This window comes from Trichosurus vulpecula, chromosome 3 (assembly GCF_011100635.1).
Source record: "Trichosurus vulpecula isolate mTriVul1 chromosome 3, mTriVul1.pri, whole genome shotgun sequence".
NCBI lineage: Eukaryota > Metazoa > Chordata > Mammalia > Diprotodontia > Phalangeridae > Trichosurus > Trichosurus vulpecula.
This window is the reverse complement of record NC_050575.1, coordinates 96,887,666-96,901,179: the sequence shown is the minus strand read 5'-3', so window position 1 is coordinate 96,901,179 and position 13,514 is coordinate 96,887,666. Positions and strand designations below refer to the sequence as shown.

The 13,514-nt window shown below is 46.2% G+C and overlaps 1 protein-coding gene across 1 annotated transcript in view; it reads left to right on the top strand.

The window, feature by feature from the left end:
* Positions 1 to 8,102, top strand: part of COL23A1 (collagen type XXIII alpha 1 chain) — a 467,765-nt gene extending 459,663 nt beyond the window's left edge. Inside the window, exons 25-29 of the mRNA XM_036751498.1 lie at positions 924 to 950; positions 1,703 to 1,756; positions 1,908 to 1,994; positions 7,433 to 7,471; positions 8,002 to 8,102. Of these exons, the coding sequence (XP_036607393.1) occupies positions 924 to 950; positions 1,703 to 1,756; positions 1,908 to 1,994; positions 7,433 to 7,471; positions 8,002 to 8,004 (210 nt within the window). The 3' untranslated portion in view covers positions 8,005 to 8,102. The remainder of the gene's footprint in view (positions 1 to 923; positions 951 to 1,702; positions 1,757 to 1,907; positions 1,995 to 7,432; positions 7,472 to 8,001) is intronic.
* Positions 8,103 to 13,514: the final 5,412 nt, after the last annotated feature.

Below are 13,514 nucleotides of genomic sequence, written 5' to 3'. Positions count from 1 at the left end.
AGCCAATTTAAACTGGATATTAAGGGAAACTTCCTAACAATCAGACCCACCCCAAAGTGGAAAGGGTTCCCCCTCCATGGGGGCCTTCAGGTAGAAGGCAGACAGCCTCTTGATAGGTGTTTTAGTGAGATACATACTCCTTTCATGTATGGGTCGGGTTAGTTGGGCGCTGATGTCTCCTCCAGCTCTCAGATTCTGTGATTCATTTGATCTTCACAATAGCCTGTGAAGAAAATAGTACAAGTGTCATCATCCCATTTACAGGTGGTAGGGCCTCAGGTTAGAGTAACTAAGAGGCTTGGTCAGAGTCATCCAGCGAGCACTTGGCAAAGCTGGATATTCTTAATCTCCTTTAGGAACGTAGGATCATAGATCTTAGAAATCATCTAAGAATTAGATTCTAATTCAACCTCCCTCATGTAACAGATGAGGAAACTGAGTCATAGAAAAGTTAAGTCATTTTTTTGTTGTTAGTTGGTTTTGCTGAACTGTTTTTTTCTTCTTCTTGTTCTAAGGAATAGTTCTCTGGAAGAAGAGACGGGGTGGGGGTGGGATAACCAGGGAAATGTAGGTGGTATAAAGGTACAACATAGGAATAAAAATTTTAGTTTTAGGAAAATTAAAAGCAGCCCCCTGAAAAGATATGAGACACTCACTGACCAGGTCTCTTCAATGGATGCCATCTAAAGTGCTGAGTCAGCAAATATTACATGCATTCATCACGAGCAGTGCTGTCCTTCTTAATACCTGTGTGACCTTGGGCAAGTCACTGCCCCCCTGGTCCTCAGTTTCCTCCCCTGTAAAATGAGAGGGTTAGACGAGATGGTTTCTGAGGTCTCTTCTAGCTCTAGATATATGACCCTAGAAAACCTGAGCAGGGCCTTCCAAAGTAACTTGCTTCTACCCTCTGCCTTATATTCCAGGGCAGACCCGGTGAGCCAGGACTGGATGTAAGTTTCTCATTGCTTCCTCATCCAGACTTGGGGCGGTCAGTGGCATTCCCTGGAACTTCCCAAAACATGTCCCTGTCACGCGGTCCCTCTTGGGGGGCGGGGGGGAAGCGGAGATGGAGAGTAGGCTCCAGAAGTTCTCTTCTTGGTATATATAAATAATCTACATACCGATGGGTGATGGATAGCCCAAAATGAATCACGCCTGCGGCCCCCGTTGCCTCTACTCAGTGTGTTCATGGATGATGGAGCCGCCACCCCCTAAGACTGGCCCAGTCCTCAGGGGAAACCAGACATATAATCCATGACTGAGTGACCATCTACAGAGTGCATGGGGACATGTAGGGAGATGAGACTGGGACAGAGGCAAGGGGAACGACTTGAACCGAAACGAAAGTTGAGATGACCTTCCGACAATTAGCCAGTCTCTAAACTAAGCCGCTCACTCAGCCCCGCCCCACCCCCCCACCCATCCTGGGGCCCAGAGTTGTCTGGGAGAGCTGTGACTTAACAGAAAGCACATGGCTCACATCTCTGCCGCAGGCCTTTCCCCAAAGACACGTATGATGTCTCTGTGTGGAAAAAGAATGATCATTTCCTGACTCCACTAAAATTCATGTGTCTCCATCTAGGTCACATTCGTGCATGTTTTCCCAGCACTCAGGGCACGGTGTCCTTGCATGTGTTCGGCTTAACAAGGGGGGCAGGGTCACCTTCTACAAACTCCCATTGGGTCTTCTGCCTTTTTTTAGGGCTTCCCAGGACCCCGAGGAGAGAAGGGAGAGAGGAGCAAACAAGGAGAAAAGGTCAGAGCCGGCGCCCAATTCCGCTCTGGAAAATGGGATTGGGTGATTGACCCCAGAATAGCAGTGACCTCCCTGAGCTGGTACCAAGCGGGCCCAGGGCCTCTGCCTCTCAGAGAAGCCATTCCTAAACCAGACTATTTTCTATCCACAGGGGGATCGAGGGGTTCCTGGCAGAAAAGGAGCAAAGGGGCAGAAGGGAGAGCCTGGGCCCCCTGGATTGGATCAGCCGTGTCCAGTGGTAAGTGGTCCCTATCTGTGGGGAGCAAATAAATGGGGGGGAGTTGAGGTTCTGTGACCCCCTGCCTACCCTGACCTGTGTGATAGTGAAAACGAGCCCTCTCTGGTGGACTTCCCTTCTTCCTTGTAGGAGACTTAGGTCCGGGCCACTGGGACCCTCTATGCCTCCTTCGTACTGGACAGCTAAGACTTGCCTGGTTGTTAGAGAGGAGTCAGGCATGAGACGTTGCTCTACAAAAGCTTTACCTAGACATGGCACACTCATCATTATTCATTCCCAGCATTCAGCAGTCACTGAGAAAGCAGCACATTATGCTTCTCCAGATAGCACCATGGTACCATGGGTCTTGCTCAGTTTCTTCAGCAAGTCCCTCAGAGTTGCTGAGGATAGGGCCCTGTTCATTCTTCAAAAGGCGGATGAAGCAATGATGAGAAATGCTTCTTTAGGCCCAAGTCTGGTTAATGAAGTAGAAATAACAGGAACCATTGGAGGATAGGACCAGACTCTCTTAGAGTTTATGACCTGAGGTCTTTTTGTTCCTGATCTCAGATAAGAAGAGAGAAGTCAAACATGGTCTGATGGTAAGAGAGCAGTTTTCAGAGTTTAGAGAAAGGATAAATAGAGTCCCGTAGCCTTTGATTTTTAGATGGATCTTCTAGAGGGGAAGTTGGCCTCGGAGTCAGTCAGTCAGTTAACAAGCATTTATTAAGCACCTACTGTGTGTCAGGAACTGTTTTGAACACTGGGGATACAAAGAAAAGCAATAAGCAGTCGCTGCCCTCAAGAAACTCACAGTCTAATGGGGAGACAACATGCAAACTATATACAATCAAGATATAGAAAGAATAAGGTCGTCTAGTGGGGAAGATACTCAAGGATGACGTCCTGGCTGGCTATGTCACATGCCTGGCATCCCTGCTCTCCGGGAAGCAAAGGTTAGTGGATCTCTTAAACTCAGGAGCTCTGAGCTGCAGTCAGCTTTGCAGATGAGATGTCCACACCAAGCTCAGCATCAATATGGCAAGCCCCTAAAAGTAAGGAGACATCCAGGTTGCCTAAGGAGGAATGAAACAGCCAAGTTGCAAACAGTACAGGTCAGAGCTTGTATGCCAATCAGTCAGTGGTGGGATCAGCCCACAAGTAGCCACCAAACTTCCATCCTGAGGGGGATAGGGAAACCCAGTCTCCAAAAAAAAAAAAAAAAAAAAAAAAAAGAAAGAAAGAAAAGAAAAGAAAAGGAAGGGAAAGAAATGAAATTCCCATGACCCAAACACCAATGATTCCAGTCAGGAAGAAAGGAGGAACTAACTCATCAACAAATGCCGATTTTTAAATGACATTCAGAAGATACAAACAAGGGCACTTAAGAGGGGAAGGTTACCAAAGAAGGGCCTGATTCTAGAAGAAAGAGACACTGTGAGAAAGTCTAAGGCTGGAGTTGGCAACAAATATGAAAGATAAAAAGACTTTTTAAAAGCAACATTGGGGGCAGCTAGGTGGTACAGTGGTTAGAGTGATGGGCCTGGAGTCAGCAAGATTCATTTTCCTGAGTTCAAATCTGACCTCACGCACTTACTAGCTGTGTGACCCTGGGCAAGTCACTTAACCCTGTTGGCCTCAGTTTCCTCATCTTTAAAATGAGCTGGAGAAGGAAATGGCAAACCACTCCAGTGTCTCTGCCAAGAAAACCCCAATTAGGGTCATGAAGATTTGGACACCACTGAACCAACTCAACAGTAACAAAAGGAAAGGGACGAAGTATAATTTGTCCTGCATGAGTGCCATGCACATACACATACACATACACATACGCCCTAGGGGAAGAATGGGGATGTGTGGCTTTGGGGGAGTCTCTAGATCCTTCACTTTTTCTGCTTTTATTTTTTATTGTGAACTCAACAAACATTTCAGAACACAGAAAAAGAATAAGGAAGAGTGTTATTATATAAGAAACTATGAACTCCTGTTATCTGCAATTTGTTGTTTTAAGGTGTGGGGATAAAGACAGGACTTGTGTTATTACACTGATGTAGGGAACTCTCGGGTAGGGGAACTGTCTACCTCAGCAGATCACCTTATCTTCAGCTTAGTTTTAGAGAGAATCCCTAGACCACTGAGATGTCAAATAACCTGGGCAGTCGTTCAGCCAGTATGTATCAGAGGCAGGCTCTTCCAGCTCTTCCTGGATCCAAGGCCAGCTCTCTACCCACCAGCCATGCCGCCTTTGTCGTATATGTATGTCTATGTGTGTGTATGTGTGTGTGTGTGAGTGTGTGTGATGTGTGTATGTGTGTTTTAAGATACATAATATATAATTGAACTTCTTCCTGAGTCACTGAGTAATATAGCCTCCCAGCCCTGTTTACCTCCCCCCTGCTCCTGCTCCTGCTCCTGGGTTCTGTCCATATCAATAAGCTGTTGTCTTCAAAACAGGAAAATCCAAATTACAAAGGAAAGAAAGGAGAGTCAGGCTCCCTGGGCCTGGTCAGGGCTGAGGCTCCCTGTCCTGTGGTATAGTATCTGCTTGCCTGTTTTTTTCCTGTCCTTTCCCCTGGCTGTATCTTCCTGTCTCTGGTTTTCTCCCTTACCTTCTATTCCTTGCATGAGATTTGTAGTTGGCTTGTCTGGGTTTGCCGGGCCCTCCTTCCCAGATATGAGTGAAATGTTCCCAGCCCTGAGGCTATTCCTTGGCTCTTACACAGAAATGTGTCCCCAGAAAACTTACACCTGTTATATACACATGCATTGAGTTCCACATCAACCAACACCCCATCCTAAGTTTTCCTCCCAGTTGTGTACATGCCCCTTTTCCTTTCTGCCTGGCATCCATGCCATTCAAACTGGAGCACATGTGTCCTATTCCTGGGCTAGGGACCAGGCCCTGGGCACTTGGAAATACTAGCTGGGAACAGCGGCAACTGGGAACCCAGACAGCCCCTGGCTAATGCTCAGTATTCATCCTAATTGAACCTGAGCTTGACCTCTGCAGGTCAGATCTCATTAGAACGGATTTCTAGTTGGTTGTGGGTAAGGCTGGATCTTGGCCATATCAAATAATCCTAGAAATATTCCTGGAAAAAAAGAATACAGCTGGTCCTGGAAAGCCTGTGGTCAGACAGTTCACTATTCAAAATAAAAATTAAGGAATTAAGCCTCAGAAACTCCTGCCAGCCAGGAAGTGGTACAGCAGCCGCCCTCAGGGAAAAGATCCCATTGCTAGTTTGCCCACTTTCCCTGGGCCCCAAGGTCAAGGCAACACCTGTAGATGTTTGGCAGATATAGGCAACCCATCTCCCCTTGGGATGGGGGAGCAGGAGTTAGGTCCTGTTAATGCACTTCGCTGTGATAGAATGAGCCCAATTTAATGTAAACAGGCTCGTCAACAAGCTTTCATTATCTTTATTTGAAATTGGTGGGGATTACGTTCCTAGGAGTACACTGAGCGTGAAAGAGAGGAGATGTATCTCCAGGAAGCATCCGGAAGTAAATCAATCTACCACTCTGCCTCTTCATTCAAAGGACTGCCTGGCATTGCCCCGCTAGGCATTGGGGACAGTGGCAATGGGTGTGAGGGAGCCCTGACAGAAGGATCGGGACATGGGATCTACACACACACACACACTCCTGCCCCGCCACCCCTCATACTTCCCCTTCCTGACTTCCACATGGCCTGATAGCGGTTAGCGGTGTTCATAGAGTGCTGTTGAGACAGGGAACCAAGGTCTCTTGCTGGGAAAAGCCCCGGCTGTGTGAGACGAGGTCAGGATTTGGGTTGGGGGGTTGCTTCCCTCCCTCTAGAACCCACAGAACCATTCCCCCAGCAAGACCCCTCAGGGCAAATTCTCCCCCTCAGTTACCATGGCCAAGGAAAGGAAGGCAAGCTACTGATTGGAAATAAGATACAAAGAGATCAAATTTCACACAACACCCCCACCCCACCCCTTCCCCAAAGACTTGAACATGACCTCCCTGCAGACCTGACCCTTCCATCCCATCCCAGGAGCCTTTGCATACTCTGTGTCCGGGAAGGCCTTTAGCTACAAACAAGTACCTCTAGCTGGGGTCCCCAACAAGGAGAGCTAGAGCCCCCCGCCACTTAGATTTAGGAACTGTGTCCCTCTGTCCATACCACCTATACCCCACTCCCATTCTTTGTGGTTTCCCAGTGGAGATTGGGATAAGCAATATACCATCTTCTATCCCATCCCAGGCACATTCTCCCCCAGCATAGTACTTGTGTTAATGCTTAATAAATTCTTATCAAATTGGATTTAATTGAAAATGTGAGGAGGAATAGATTACTTTTATCTAGGGAAGGTTTCAAGAAGGCTTCATTGAAGAAGTGGAAATAGCTTAGCCTTGAAGGAAGTCTCACCCTATTCCAGCCACTAAAGTGATTTTCCTAAAACGCAGGTCCAATCATGTTACCCCCTACTCCATAAACTCTCATGGTTCCCTATTGCCTCCAAGAGTAGATACAAAATGCTCTGTTTGGCTTTCAAAGCCCTTGACAATCTAGCCTCCTCCTATCTCCTACCTTCCCATCTTCTTACACCTCACTCCTCCATCCAATGACGTTGGCCTCCTAGCTGTTCCAACAAACAAGATGTTCCCTCTCTCAGCTCTGGACATTTTCTCTGGCTATTCTCCATTCTTGGAACATCTCCCTCCTCTGCTCCAACTCCTGACCTTGCTGGCTTCCTTAAAGTACCAACAAAAACCCTATCTCCCACAGAAAAACTTCCCTAGCCCCTCTTAAATGAAGTGATTTCCCTCTTTTAATTATGTGCTCCTTATCCTGCATCTAGCTTGCTTTGTATATATGGGTTTTGCATGTTGTCTCTGCCATTAGATTGTAAGCTCCTTAAGGGCAGGGAGTGTCTTTTGACCCTTTTTGTATCCCCAGCACTTAGCGTAGTGCTTGGCACATGGTATGAATTTAATGAATGTTGAGTGGTTGAGTGACTGATTGATGTGGTTAACTTGAACAGATGGAGGGGAAGGAAAGTCTCACTAGGGGCCTCTCTCCCACTCTGGGGAAATGTCAAAGTTTCTGGGAAATGGATTAGTTACAGGGGTGGGAAACCTGCAGCCTCCAGGCCACATGTGGCCCTCTAGGTCCTCAAGTGTGGCCCTTTGACTGAATCCAAACTTCACAGAACAAATCCCCTTCATAAAAGGATTTGTTCTGTAAAATTGGACTCAGTCAAAAGGCTGAACCCAAGGACCTAGAGGGCCACATGTTGAAGCCACAGGTTCCACACCCCTGGTAGTAGTTCTCCCCAATTTCAGAGTGTGACTTGAGTATGCCGATTTGAATTGTCTTTGATTGAATTCCCCCTACACATCCCACCCCTCCTTCCCCATCTCATCTGCTAGATGTCCTGGAGGCTTCTGCCCCTCCAGGGGACTGAAGCTTCCTTCTTTCTTCTCTCCAGGGGGCTGATGGACTACCTGTGGCAGGCTGCTGGCACAAGGTAAGGTACCAAACATCTAAGGCTTTTTGATTGGACTTTCCCTTATGACTTCCAGGGACAACCTGGGCAAGGTCACTTTATAACTGACGGGTTGTCCAGAAGTGAATAAATCAGCCACGCATATGTATACCAGAATCCTTCCTACTGCTCCAAAAAGGGAACCAGCCTCCCTACTTTTCTCTCCCTTTGAGGCATTCCCCAAAATCCTTGTTTCCCTTCTATAGGGAAGTTGGCCAAGAAGCTCCAGAAAATCACTGTATCTGGGAGAGATGGGGGAGGAAAAGGGAGGAAAGACTTTGCGAATCACCTGTTTTCTTAAAGGAAAACTGGCTACAATGAACTACAATAAGCTATTTTAGATATATTTTTGGAGACTGCATGTCCGTCTTCCCTCCCCGCCCCCCACACCAAACTGGTGGGGCTTAGAGACAGAGCAGGGTAGGATTTGGTCTGGATGACAGTGGCTGAGGTACTCAAGATTTCCTAGACAAACCCTTTCACCGGCTCCACATCTTTCTGTTCTTTTTCAGTGATGCCAGCTCCTCTCACCTGAAGCTTGTACATATTCATGTGACATACTTCGCTCTACTTAATTTTTGTAAAAAACAAACAAAACAAAACAAACAGTAATATATTGATTTTTATTTTTTGCTGGATGTCGCCGTTCATGGATTTTTTTAAGTTTCCAGAATGGCCGAGAAGTGACTTTCATATACTTGGCTGAGAATGGCCTGAGTTTTGACTGGCATGGAATCTTAGCCTGTTCCTCAGCTAAAGGACTTAGCCTAGGTCTCCAGCTCAGCAGAAGAGATGGACCCGTGGGATACACGTGTGGAAGGAAAGTCTCCTGGGAACTATGACCTGTCATCCCTTTGCTTCTCCATAAAGTAAAGGAAAGCAGTCCTGATTTGGGGGAGAAAAGAGGAGCCAGAAGAACACACACCCAGATGTGTTTGGGCACATTGGTTCACATCTCATTTGAAAAAAAAAGAAGGGGCAGCTAGATGGCACAGTGAATAGAGCATCAGCCCTGGAGTCAGGAGGACCTGAGTTCAAATCTAGCCTCAGACACTTGACACACTTACTAGCTGTGTGACCTTAGGCAAGTCACTTAACCCCGATTGCCCTGCCTTTCCCTCCGCAAAAAAAAAAAGAAAGAAGAAAAAAATAAGACTTCTAACTACCGCCCCCCCCCCAATTCAGCTCATGGCTTCATCGTTTGTGTGCCCTTTACCCCAAAGCCAATGGAAAGAATTGTTGGGGGCCACTAGGTGGCCCAGTGAGTAGAGCACCGGCCCTGGAGTCAGGAGGATCTGAGTTCAAATCCTGCCTCAGACACTTGACACACTTACTAGCTGTGTGACCTTGGGCAAGTCACTTAACCCCAATTGCCCTGCCCTCCCCCCTAAAAAACAAGAAAGAATATGGTGCCAGAGATGATCCACATCTTTCAAGATGGCTCCTGGAGCTGCTAGCATTGGTGTCAGAGGCTGAGAATCTGCAAGGACTCAAGCAAGGGGCTGCTTTCTAGTCCTACCTTTCCTGAAGGGCTGGGAAAGAACAGGAGAGCTGCCCCTGATAGCACTTCTAAACACACACAGCTGCTATGACCTTCCAACCTGGGCCTTCCCATCAGAAAAACTCCTTTTGCTAGAAGTCCCAGGCAGAGCCTTGAAAAAGTCCATTCAGACTTGTGGCACATCAGGATGAAGTCTCTCCATTCCCTGGGTGCACCTGTTGCCTTCCCCTTCACTCCCCATCTTCTCCTAGTCACACCCTCCCTGGCTCCCCCACATAGGGCTTCATGGCGCCCTCCATCACAGCCTGCTCCTGGGAAAGGAAGACATGCTGACTTGGAACTGAAGTTTGCTGGCCCTTGTTCTCTCTTGCTCCCTTCAGTGGCAAAGCTTGGGCCCCAGACCTTGTTCATTCTCCCCTCTCAGCAGGGAGTTCTGGCGAAAAGCCATCCATCAATCAACAAACACTTATTAAGTTCCTTTTCAGTACCAGCCACTGTTAGGTGCTGGAGTCTGCCCTCAGAGATTTATTTTATCCAGACGTCCTCCTCACTGCAGAGCACAGCAGATGCCTGGAGCCTTCCTTACCCTCTCACAATTCCAGCTTGAACTGGTGTCAAAGTAAATTTCCATTTTCTGGGCACACCCAGTGTGCCGGGCATTGGGAGTGCAAGGGGGCAGCAGGGAGGGAGCTAACTCCTGCATGGAAAACTCAAATGCTTGTTATATAGAGTGTACTGGATAGGGGTTTTCTTCACACGGAAAATCCAGTGGCTCATGGTTGCAGGTGGAAATCCCATCTCCTTTACAGACATTGTTTAAGCTCTGAGAAATAGTCATACAACTTTACATGCATCAGAGTCCTGCCAGGGTCACGCGGTCACTGATACAGGCATGCTCACAAGAACAAGAAAGGAGAGCTCAGGGGTTTTCAAGGATGCAACCTTGTGTCAGCATCATCCTGGCCCAGCCTTTTGGGGCACTGTAAGCCTGGGTGCTCAAGCCACTCGCTGCATAGCCCAGTGCACAAGGGACTTCCAAAAGGATATCTACAACACAGAAGAACATAAACACAAGCATATGGGGAAAGTGACACAGATAACTTACAGAGCTACATAGTTCTGCCACAATGATGTCTTCCTGGTCTCTGTTGTTCTTCCTCTTTGCAACAATGTCAGCTCTACAGCTACAGTATAAGGGTCAGGATTAAAAAACAAACAAAAAACCACCATTACAGTGGCTTGGGCTTTCCAAGCCTTTATAAGCTGCCTGGAGTCAGTCTCCCAACAGGAAAGAGGCTGATGCCTTTCTAAGGCTCTTGGCATCAGCTACTGCTTTCCTGCCCCCAAAGGTCAACTGCCTTGCCTCCCTGGTTGTGCTAACATGTTGCTTTGGCCTCAATTGTTGGCCTTTATGTATGTCCCTCGGGACCATGCATCTGTACTGGTTGAGCATTTCTCCTGATGAGTGTTACAGCTTTTCAGGACTAAGAGAATAGATTCTGCAACCAAAATTAGGAGGACTTGAATCATGAAGGGTTTTTATTTAGGCCAGGAAAAAAAAGATGTCCCTCATCTAACAAAAGTACAAAGCTACTGGCTTCATTCACTACTAATTGTTTCCCTTTTCTTTTGTAAATTAATGTCTAAGAATGTAATAAACTATAATGGTATTTCTGGATGTGAAATATTTACAAGCTGCGTGACCTTATTATGCATAAGTACATTGAGGTCCTCTTCATATGACACTTAGCCCAAATACCTCCTCTCTAGTATCTCTTCCAGAAGGTTTCTCTTCCATGCAAACATAGGAATCAGTTATATTGATGTTAAATTGATTAAGTCTGATATAACAGATCGATTGCTACCCCTCCCATAAGCTAAGGACCAGCAGAGGGTATGTTGTAGACCACAATGGAAACATGGATACAAAACCAACGTCCTGGAAGTAGCATCATGGTTCTTTGGAAAGAGCACTGACTCTGGGGGCAGCTAGATGGCGCAGTGAGTACAACACCAGCCCTGGAGTCAGGAGGACCTGAGTTCAAATGCAGCCTCAGACACTTGACACACTAGCTGTGTGACCTTGGGCAAGTCACTTAACCTTAATTGCCTTGCCCTACCAACTCCAAAAATAAATAAATAAATAAAATGAAAATAAGAGCCCTGACTCTGAAATCAGAAACCGGCGTTCAGATTCTTCTTCCAATGCTTATAATCAATGCAACTTTGGGCAAGTCACCTAACAGTCAGGAGTAGCTATGTGGCACAGTGTTTAGAGCACTGGGCCTGGAGTCAGAAAGACCTTGGTTCAAATATGTTCTCTGATACTTACTGTCACTTAGCCTCTGTTTGCCTCAGTTTCCCCATCTGTAAAATGGAGATATTGATAGCATCTACCTCCCAGCACTGTGAGGATCAAATGAGATAATGTTTGTAAAACGCTTAACACAGTGTTTGGCACATGGTAAATGCTGACACATGTCAATGTTAGCTATTATTTTTTATTCTCCCTGGGCCTCAGTTTCCTCATCTGTAAAATTAGGAGTTTTGACTAGATGACCTCCAAGGTACCTTCCAGGTCTAAATCTATGATCCTGGGTATTCCACGTGTTGCTACCTCCCATCCTTTCTCTTCCTTAGACTCACTCCTCTGCAGACCCACATCAAATAACCTGCGACTCACTCTGTAACCCCCCAAAAGTGTCCAGACTCTGCTTCTACTATCACCTATTGGCCTTTTCTTCCTCCTGGCACTCCTAGATACCCTCATAGAAATACTTGCACAATCAACCAGGAACAGCTACAGGAGGGAACATTCTCTCCATACTATGAGCAATGTGCTTTTATCTGGACTGTGCCATGCCTCTCTCCCAGCCTGGTAGCTGTACTCCAGCCTTCTGACATGGGCTTGCAATGAGAGTCACTGAAGAACTGCATGCAAGAGGGTCCAGTGCCATCGCAGAGGGTCATTTGGGATGATAGTAACAATAACAGCAGTAATGCATTACATTGGCTAGGATTTTTCCAAAGCATTTTCACATATGTTATGGGGGGCACAGGGAGTGGGGAGGGAAGGAAAGAAAGAAAGGAAGGAAGGGAGAGAGAGAGGAAAAAAGGGAAGGAAGGAAGAGAGAGGAAGGAAGGAAGAAAAAGAAAGAAAGGAAGGAAGAAAAAAGAAAAAGAAAGGACGAAAGAAAAAGGAAGGAAGAAATAAAGAGTGAAAAAGAGAAGGAAGGAAGAAAGGAAAGGAAGGAAGAAAGAAAGAAAAAGAAAAAAAGAAAGAAAGAGAAAGACTTCTCTACTAGGTAGCTAGGTGGCATGGTGAATAGACGACTGGGCCTGGAGTCAGGAAGACCTGAGTTCAAATCCAGCCTCAGACACTCAACTGGGTAACCATGGGCAAGTCCGTTCACCTCCATTTGCTTCAATTTCCTCAAATATAAATTAGGGATAATAATAGCACCAAACCCCAGGGCTGTTGCGAGGATCAAATGAAATAATATTTGTAAAAAGTGCCTAATACAGTGCTTGGCACACAGTAGGCACTGCATAAATGCTTATTCCTTTCTCTCCCCATTACCAGAGGTGCTCAGGCAGAGACATGATAATCCCTTGATGGGAACGCCATGAACTAGACGACTTCTGAGATCCCTTTCAAATTTAGGATAATCATTCCATACTTATTAGAACTGGAAAGGACCATTAGAGATGTTGATTCTAAACTGCCTGTTTTATAGAGGAGGCAGCAGACACACAGAGAGGTAAAATGACTTGCTGGCCCAAGGTGAAACAGATAATCCTAGTTGGAACTAGAACCAACACCTACTTCCTTCCCCAAACCCCTCACACATATACACACAAACAAGTACCTGAACTCTGGGAAAACAAACAATAACTTTTGTCTTTCGGAAGGAGCTGAGGTTTAATGCTAGAAAGTATTGCAAAAGACTGGAAGGGTTAGAAAATCAGAATCATCTCTAGAAAACCACAGTCAAACCCACCAAGATATAGTTTTTGTTTTAAAAAGAGAGAGGATGAAAAAAAACTTATTGACTTAACCGGGACTATTATATTGAGGGACAAGGGAAAGATAGGTGAGAACAATTTTTTAGTCTCCCGAGGTATTTATATTCCAGTAGAGTCAATTGTATGTTCTAACTTAATTTTCCCATCACCTGGAAATTAGCACATCTGTCACTGTGAAAATTTTTTGTTGTTCAGTCGTGTCTGACTCTTCAAGACACCATTTGGGGTTTTCTTGGCAAAGATGCTGGAGTGGTTTGCCATTTCCTTCTCCAGCTCATTTTACAGGTGAGGAAACTGAGGCAACCAGCATTAAGTGATTTACCCTAGGTCACACAGCTAGTGTCTGAGGCAGGATTTGAACACAGGTCCTCCTGACTCCAGGGTGGGCACTCTATCCCCTGTGCCATCTAGCTGCCCCATCGTGGGCAATACAACATAGCAAAATAAAATTCCCAAACCCTTACCTTTCCAGAACAAAAGGCTAAGCATTTTCTCAGT